The sequence below is a fragment of the Rhinoderma darwinii genome, chromosome 4 (assembly GCF_050947455.1).
Source record: "Rhinoderma darwinii isolate aRhiDar2 chromosome 4, aRhiDar2.hap1, whole genome shotgun sequence".
NCBI lineage: Eukaryota > Metazoa > Chordata > Amphibia > Anura > Rhinodermatidae > Rhinoderma > Rhinoderma darwinii.
In genome coordinates, this window is record NC_134690.1 from 20,934,537 (window position 1) to 20,944,090 (window position 9,554).

Sequence of the window (9,554 nt, forward strand, 5' to 3'; positions counted from 1 at the left end):
GTTTCATCTTCTTATTTCAATTAGCATTTATCAGAAAGACATAAAGAAAGGAAATGCTACAATTTATATGTTTTGATACTTACCATGCCACTCCTAAGATAGAATTCGGCTGTGTGTGCCCGAGGATACATATCTGCTATAAATTCATTTTTATCTAATTTGTCTGAGATCTAAGCTTCCTGTAGAGGTCTGTGATCAAAGAAACTGATTCCGTCTGATGTTGGCTCTGACACGTAATGTGTGCTGACTTAGTTCTGTCTATAAACTCGCAGTGGGAGGCTGGGACTGTCCCTTGACACCTGTACGTAGTGAACCATCATTATATCAGGGGAGGCAGATAGCTACAGTTCCTATGGGTCATACAATGTAATAATTAAGAAGGAGCCATCACACTGTAATACTGGTCATTGTTGGACAGATTAATGCTTTCAGTGGAATACAATAGTGATCAGGGTTGGACTGGCCCACCAGAGAATCCTCTGGTGTGCCCAGACTTTGAAACAAAAATGGGCCCAAAAGGTCTAGCAGAACAGAAGACAACCCCATTTTGAGATGACTTTGGAGATAATCACTGGTCAACTAGGGTCTACTTCTTATGAGTTGATTAACAAATACAGTTAGGTCCAGAATTATTTGGACAGTGACACAATCCACATGATTTGGGTTTTGCTGCCACCACATTGGTTTTGAAATTAAACAACTGAGATACAATTGAAGTGTAGACTTTCAGGTTTAATTCAAGGGGTTGAACAAAATATCCTCCTCATTCCAGGGGCTCAAAAGTAATTGGACATTAACATTACCATAAATAAAATGTTTTTTTTTTTATACTTTGTAGAGAATCCTTTGTAGGAAACGACTGCCTGAAGTCTGGAACCCATGGACATCACCAGACGCTGGGTTTCCTCCTTTGTGATGCTTTGCCCGGCCTTTACTGCAGCGTCTTCAGTTGTTGCTTGTTTGTGGCTCTTTCTGCCTTAAGTTTTGTTGTTGTCAAGTGAAATGCAGCTCGATCGGGGTGAGATCTGGTGATTGACTTGGCCATTTCAGAATATTCCACCTCTTTGCCTTAAAAAACTCCTGGGTTGCTTTCGCAATATGTTTTGGGATATTATCCATCTGGACTGTGAAGCGACGTCCAATCAACCTTGCTGCATTTGGTTGAATCTGAGCAGAAAGTAAATCCCTGAACACTTCAGAATTCATCCGGCTGCTTCTATCTTCAGTCACATCATCAATAAACACTAGTGACCCAGTGCCTTTGGCAGCCATGCATGCCCGTGCCACCACACTGCCTCTACCATTTTTTACAGAGGATGTGCTGTGCTTTGGATCATGAGCCGTTCCAAGCCTTCTCCATACTTTCTTCCTCCCATCATTCTGGCACAGGTTGATCTTAGTTTCATGCTGTTCCAGAACTTCTTTAGATGTTGTTTGACAAAGTCTAATCTGGCCTTTCTATTCTTGAAGCTGATTATTGGTTTGCTCCTTCTATTGAACTCTCTGTATTTGCTCTCATGAAGTCTTCTCTTTGTGATAGACTTAGATACTGATCCACCTACTTCCAGGAGTGTGTTCTTCACTTGGTAGATGTTCTGAAGGGGTTTTTCCTCACCATGGAAAGGTTTCTGCAATCATGAACCACTGGTGTCTTCCGTAGACGTCCAGGCCTTTTGGAGTTCACGAGATCACCAGTGCGCTCCTTTTTTTTTTCCTTCAAGAATGCACCAAACTGTTGATTTGGCCACTCCTAACATTTGTGCATCTCCCTGATGGATTTCTTTATCTTTTTTTCAGCCTAACGTTGGTCTGTTTCACTTGCATTGAGAGCTCCTTTGACCTCATGTTGTGGGTTCACAGCAACAGCTTCCAAATGCAAATGCCACACCTGAAATCAACTCCAGACCTTTTACCTGCTTAATTGATGATGATTAATGAGTGAGTAGCCCATGCAGCCCATTATATAGCTGTTGAGATAATTGTCCAATTACCTTTGGTCCCTTGAAAAAGAGGCAGCAACATATTAAAGAGCTGTAAATCCTAAATCCTTCCTCAAATTATAATGTGAATACCCTCAATTGAAATTGGAGAGTCTGCACTTTAAGCCCATATTCATTATATAACTGTATATTCAATATGTTTTGGTAAACAGATAAAATGACAAAACTTGTGTCACTGTCCAAATAATTCTGGACCTAACTGTAACCTATTAGATATTATTGATCATATGTCCTGTACGTTCAATGATAACAAAGATTATGATACAATTAAAAGTAGACATGCTCCTTTTCTGCATAGGTGGAGAGTGGGCCAAAGGTATCCCAGTCCGACGCTAATTGTGATAAATGCCCATATCAACAATTACAGTAATGTATTAGGTTCAAACTGGCACTAGATGGAAAAAGGATGAAAGACCTGAAGAGGATGTCTCTATAAAAAAAAAAAACATTGTCAATGTCCAGGCTATGGATTGTCCAGGCTATGAATTGTCTAGGCTATGAATTATCTATATTATGAATTATCCAATTGTCCAGGCTGTGAATTGTCCATTCTATGGATTGTCCAATTGTTCAGGCAATGGAATGTCCAGACTATGAATTGTTCAATTGTTCAAGCTATGGATTGTCCAATTGTTCAGGCTATGAATTGTCCAAACTACGAATTGTTCAATTGTCTAGGCTATGGATTGTTCAGGATATGGATTCTCCAAGCTATAAATTCTCCAGGCTATGAATAGTCCAGGCTATGCATTGTCCAGGCTATGAATAGTCCAGGCTATGGATTTTCCAGACTGTGGATTGTTTAGGATATGGATTTTCCAGACTATGGATTGTTCAGGCTACGAATTGTCCAGGCCATAAATTGTTCAGGCTATGAATTGTCCAAACTATGGATTGTTCAGGATATGTATTGTCCAGACTATGGATTGTCCAGGTTATGGATTGTTCAGACTATGGATTGTCCAGGCAATTGATTGTCCAGACTATGGATTGTCCAGACTATGGATTGTCCAAACTAAGGATTGTCCAAGCTATGGATTGTCTAGGGTATGAATTGTCCAGACTATGGATTGTCCATGTTATGGATTGTCCAGACTATGGATTGTCCAGGCTATGGATCGTCCAGGCTATGGATCTCCAGGCTATGGATCGTCCAGGCTATGTATTGTCCAGGCTATGTATTGTCCAGGCTATGTATTGTCCAGGCTATGGATTGTCCAGGCTATGGATTGTCCAGGATATGTATTGTTCAGGATATGACTTGTCCAGGCTATGGATTGTCCAGGCTATGGATTGTCCAGGCTATGGATTGTCTAGGATATGTATGGTTCAGGATATGAATTGTCCAGACTATGGATTGTCCAGGCTGTGGATTGTCCAGGCTATGGATTGTCCAGGCTATGGATTGTCCAGGCTATGGATTGTCCAGGCTATGGATTGTCCAGGCTATGGATTGTCCAGGCTATGGATTGTCCAGGCTATGGATTGCCCAGACTATGGATTGCCCAGGATATGGATTGTCCAGGCTATGGATTGTCCAGGCTATGGATTGTCCAGGCTATAGATTGTCCAGGCTATAGATTGTCCAGGCTATGGATTGTCCAGGCTATGGATTGCCCAGGCTATGGATTGCCCAGGCTATGTATTGTCCAGGCTATGGATTGTCCAGGATATGTATTGTTTAGGATATGAATTGTCCAGGCTATGGATTGTCCAGGCTATGGATTGTCCAGGCTATGGATTGTCCAGGCTATGGATTGTTCAAGATATGGATTTTTCTAGGCTATGAATTATCCCGGCTATGGATTGTCCAGTCTATGTCTGTGTCTCTCTATGGATGGGAAAGCTGGAGAATAAAGAAGTGGGACAGGGAATGTACTGATAAACTTGGACTCTGGCATCGGGTTTGCAAAGACATTTGATAAAATTGTAGGCATCAGGGAAGACATGCAGTTGGTTTGCTGTTCCAAAGTCCTGTTACTACAATTTCACAGTGCAATAATGATGTGACCTTGTAACCCATCAATGTGCTGTGCTTAAGTACACAAAATAAATTATCAGAATCATTCTTTTTTTATTTTATTTATTTTTTCTTCATAGGACTAAAGGAAAGAACAAGAAAGAAACTAAGAAAATGACAAATATCACGACACTTAGAAGTGGATGTTTCTAAATTTCCTGAGCCTGAATACTTAGTGAATCTTGGAACTTTTAGTATGTGTATCACTTAACGTGTAAATAAAAAATGTAAAATCTTTTGACATGTCATAGTGACATGTCAGAAGTTTTGAACGGTGGGTCTGAGCTCTGAGACCCCCACCGATCGCTAAAATTAAGCTGTAGGAGCGCTCGGGTGATCGCTGTGCCGCTTCGTTTTTGATCTGCTTTTCTCGGCGCGGTGTAAGGGCTCAATATAAATTCTAGGAGTCAGTACGCAACTTGTTCGGCTTTCTGAGGAAAGCCGATCAGGAACGAAGCGGCACAGTGCTCACTTGATTGCTTCTGAAGCTTAGTTTTAACCGTCTTTGGGGGTCTCAGTACTCAGACCCCCACCGATCCAAACTTCTGACATATCACTATGACATGTCAAAAGTTTTTAAAAAATTTAGTAAACGTTCACATATGGACAATCTGGTGACTTGATGCACTTGGATGTGGGGCTACTGTGAAAAATTGTCTTTTTCTCTAAATTTAAGTGTATGCCGTTATAAATTAGGGCATAGAATGCATATCATTAATGGCACTTCTTACTTCAATGAGAGGATCAGAAACGTATAAACTTTAATAGTCAGCCTGCTTTGAATTTTAATCGATACTTAATATGTGACATGCTACAATTGGTGCAAAAAAGCGGTTATCCAACAATTAAATGTTACATTTCTCTGTTAGATCACACAAAATAAACAATTTTTCAATTGGAATCATTTAAATAATACTTTTATGGTGCTCCCTGGAGTTCTTTTGATTCGCTCTCAGAATGTCCATCCAATGCGTCCAGTACCAGCGGCCACACATGCCCAGTAGCTCAGTCACACCAAAGTTTATCTGAATCCGAGAACTTTTGGGAAATTCATGTAGAATCGATTCTCTCATCTCTAGTCAGGAGCCTTTTGCCTCCTTGAACTCAGTGGGAATTATATAAATCTGTATGCAGTAAACTCGCTAGTGACCGCTATAGGCAGACAACATTTTATAATTTAATTCTGTGTTGATAAACAAATGATTCAGAGTTCTGTGTAAGAAAAATAGAGCTCTGACCCCTATAGAAATATATGCTCTAAGCTGTGGGACCTTAACCATTGCCCAAAATTGTCAGTGGTGGCCATAATGGCTGTCCTCCAGCCAGGGGCGTAACTAGGAAAGACTGGGCCCCATAGCAAACTTTTGACTGGGGCCCCCCCTCCCCAGGGTATCACACAACCCCCCCCCCTTGTAGATAGTGCCTTTTTTACAGCCCCCCCTGTAGATAACGCCATACAGTCCCCCCTGTAGATAACGTCATACAGCCCCCCCTGTAGATAACGCCATACAGTCCCCCCTGTAGATAACGCCATACAGCCCCCCCTGTAGATAACGCCATACAGCCCCCCTGTAGATAACGCCATACAGCCCCCCCTGTAGATAACGCCATACAGCCCCCTTTGTAGATATCTACAGAGGGGGACTGTATGGCGTTATCCACAGGGGGGACTGTATGGTGTTATCTACAGGGGGGACTGTATGGCGTTATCTACGGGGGCTGTATGGCGTTATCTACAGGGGGGCTGTATGGCGCTATCTACAGGGGGGCTGTATGGCGCTATCTACGGGGGGGCTATATGGCGTTATCTACAGGGGGGGCTGTATGGCGTTATCTACAGGGGGGACTGTATGGCGTTATCTACAGGGGGGACTGTATGGCGTTATCTACAGGGGGGCCTGTATGGCGTTATCTACAGGGGGGGCTGTGTGGCGTTATCTACAGGGGGACTGTATGGCGTTATCTACAGGGGGGACTGTATGGCGTTATCTACAGGGGGGACTGTATGGCGTTATCTACAGGGGGACTGTATGGCGTTATCTACAGGGGGCACTGTATGGCGTTATCTACAGGGGGGACTGTATGGCGTTATCTACAGGGGGGACTGTATGGCGTGATCTACAGGGGGGTCTGTATGGCGTTATCTACAGGGGGGACTGTATGGCGTTATCTACAGGGGGGACTGTATGGCGTGATCTACAGGGGGGTCTGTATGGCGTTATCTACAGGGGGGCTGTGTGGCGTTATCTACAGGGGGGACTGTGTGGTGTTATCTACAGGGGGGACTGTGTGGCGTTCTCTACAGGGGGGACTGTGTGGCGTTCTCTACAGGGGGGACTGTGTGGCGTTTTCTACAGGGGGGACTGTGTGGCGTTATCTACAGGGGGACTGTGTGGCGTTCTCTATAGGGGGGACTGTGTGGCGTTCTCTACAGAGGGGGCTGTGTGGCGCCATACAGCGCCCCCCCCCCTGCAGGGAACGCCATACAGCGTCCCGTTCCCCCCCCCAAAAAAAAATGCGACCTACAGTGTTGTTGTGTCCTACAAATAACATGCATCCCCTATCCACAGGATAGGGGATACATGTGCGATCGCTGGCATTGATAGGGAGAACGGGGAACTGAAAGTCCCCTGAAGTTCTCCATGACTAACCTCTGACTTCCGGCGTCTGTGTCGGCAGCTCAATAAAGATGAAAGGAGCGCTGGTCACGCAAGCGCACAAGCGCGACCGGCGCTCCATTCATTTCTACGGAGCTGCCGACACAGAACCCGGAAGTCCGAGGTTTGTGATGGAGAACTTCAGGGGACTTTTTAGTCCCCCGTTCTCCTTATCGCTGCCAGCGATCACACATGTATCCCCTATCCTGTGGAGATCCTGTGGATAGGGGATACATGTCTTGTTTAATGGCAGAGCGGGGAGATACCTCCCTGCTCTGCCGTAGTGATCAGTGGCATCCCGCTGTAGCAGCTATAGCGGCTGCTAGCGGAGCCTCCGGCCATAGTGGGGGCCCGTGCCGGCGGGCGACACGGGCCCCCTAATGCTGCGGGCCACGTAGCAGCCGCTACTGCTGCTACGGCGGTAGTTACGCCACTGCCTCCAGCTTTCTCAGAAACAAATAAAAAAAAATTGGAATAAAAGGGACATAATATATATTTACTTAAATTTGCAAACAATTTATGCAAGAATATTGTCAAATATTCAAAAATGTAATATGTTATCCAGATGAGACAAAATGGACCAACTGATGTATTTTATGAGCTCCTATAATAAATCTTTCACCTTGGGGGGGGGGGGGGGGTCACTATCTTGCTCCATATTATGAGATTTAATTTTTGACTTTGCTAATGTTTGTGATTTGATGTCTCTTCCCAGCAATTAACATACACAAAGCATTTGTCACGGCATGGTTCCATGCATTCGCTGAGTATATGGTGACTTTCTTTGCCCTTGTTCATATTCTTACAAATTATGACCCCAATCGCTTCAGTGAGAATTACCTAGAATATTGTATGGCAGAGATAGAGGTTGATTTACCGTGCTGTAAATGAAGACACCGTCAGGAGTCCCTTACCCCCCAAAAAGATAAAAACGCTTGAGCTTAATGAACAGCTCCTAAGGCGCTTTCTTGAGGAGCCCATTTGCATGTCCCAGGTGGCAGCTTGTGTCCTCTGGATGTCACGTACCGTGCTGTGAATGGGATGTTGAATGCGGTGACATTGTCCTATGAATGGACATACAAGGGCTTTTCATCTGTCTCCATAGCTGTACATCAGTGACCTGTCTGGTCTAATAAAAATAGATGGGAATTCATTTGTTAGCTTATTTTATTATATTATTTATGTTTGTATAAATATTAAAATTAATCAAGCAACCGGGTTATATAGTTCCTTAGAAAGAATAATTTTTTTTTATTATTATTATTATTTTTGTTTTGGAATTTTTCTAAAACATTTTTTGCATATTTTTGAAAACTGAGAAACTTTAAGGGTTCTTTGGGACATTAAGTGAATGGGACGAGCTTCAGTACCCGATACAGCCACCCGTATAGCCCCTCTCTGTGCTTAGCAACAAGGGCCCTAGAGGTTGGACCTCCACAGATAAAACATTGATCGATTATCCTACGGATAGGCAATTTGTAAGTTCCGGGGAGCCCCTTTAAAGGTCAAATTTTACAATAACAGACCTCCTTAAATTAGGGCATTTACATGAAGCACTATTCAGGTTATGCTTGTGGTTGCATATAAAAAAACATTCTCCTCCTTTCATTAAAGTCTATGGGGTAGGGGAATGTGTAAGATCTTTTGCCACTTCGAATAGGCCAAGACATTAATAGCAAACTTATCATTACAAGAAAAATCCTAACCTCTCCTTAGGCAAATGTAGATATATATTAAATGTAGTGCAGCCAGAAATTATACAGTATGTCTATTCTGCGGATTTTGGGTATATTTCCTTCATTCTGTTGGTTTCTGTAAATTCAATTTTCTCTCTCCATTCTTGCTGAGAGGGCGGACTCTTCCTGGTGTGATGTCAGAGATGTGCTGTGTACTCTTAGCCAATCATATCTCATCCAATTACTCCTCCTCCACTCTCCCCCTCAAGGAGAAAATGCAGCTGCATCCCCCTCTTCCTCCCCCTCTCCTTTCTCTCTACTTTTTACTATTTCATAATAGATTGATTTTATATGTTTTGATTTTGCTAAACTTTTCCAAAGAGCCTGCAGGCAAAAAAAATGGGAACTATAGGCGGCTTGAAGGTGAGGAAGATGTCACTTTCCTTCATAAGATATTGCAAAGATTCACGTATTCAAAAAGTTTAGCATATTAATTTTAGGGATAGGTATGCTTTAAGGGGATATGTTGTACACTATTAGCATATGTGCTAGATTTCAGCTTCCTGATCAGCGCCTACAAATGAGACCAATAGGTCAAATCTATTAGGGCATCTTTTGGAAACTAGTAACATTGTGAAAATACCATATTGGTGTTCCAATATCTAATTGGTATTACATTAATTGATATATGCAATGGATAGCAAGATGGATCTTCATTTTATACATAGGGTATACAGTAGACAGCGATCTTCGATGACTCTATGATACAGGAACGGATATGCAGATTTCAGGATAAGGCAACGTAATTTATTGACTTAGGTAGTGGATCCTTTGGCTGCGGCCAGTTGACAACCGGAAGAGCAATGACAACACCACAAGGACAGGGATGCATTAATAGGTAATGGAAGAACTGGACAGTCCATAAACAAACCGAAGGGCCAACAGGCCTAGACATGGCAAACACTGAGATGAAGCTGAAGTCAGAACCAAGACCAGACCTTGGATGGAACTAGGAAACACACAGAGCAGCGACCAGCATAGGTACTAGACTTGGAACCAGGAGATACCAGGAGCAGCGTCCAGGAGCAGGTGGTGTCACATCACAGGATAGAGGTCTCTTGGCAAAGGCAGGAACTGGTTTCAGGCAACAGGTTCAGAATGATGTAGCTGTCGCTGGACTGGAACATGGTTACATGTAGCA

At 43.2% G+C, this 9,554-nt stretch overlaps 1 protein-coding gene across 1 annotated transcript in view; it reads left to right on the forward strand.

Annotated features, from left to right (window-relative positions):
• Nucleotides 1–4,891, forward strand: part of PKHD1 (PKHD1 ciliary IPT domain containing fibrocystin/polyductin) — a 515,144-nt gene extending 510,253 nt beyond the window's left edge. The window contains exon 64 of the mRNA XM_075860893.1: nucleotides 4,101–4,891. Within this exon, the coding sequence (XP_075717008.1) occupies nucleotides 4,101–4,138 (38 nt within the window). The 3' untranslated portion in view covers nucleotides 4,139–4,891. The remainder of the gene's footprint in view (nucleotides 1–4,100) is intronic.
• The last annotated feature ends 4,663 nt before the right edge of the window (nucleotides 4,892–9,554 follow it).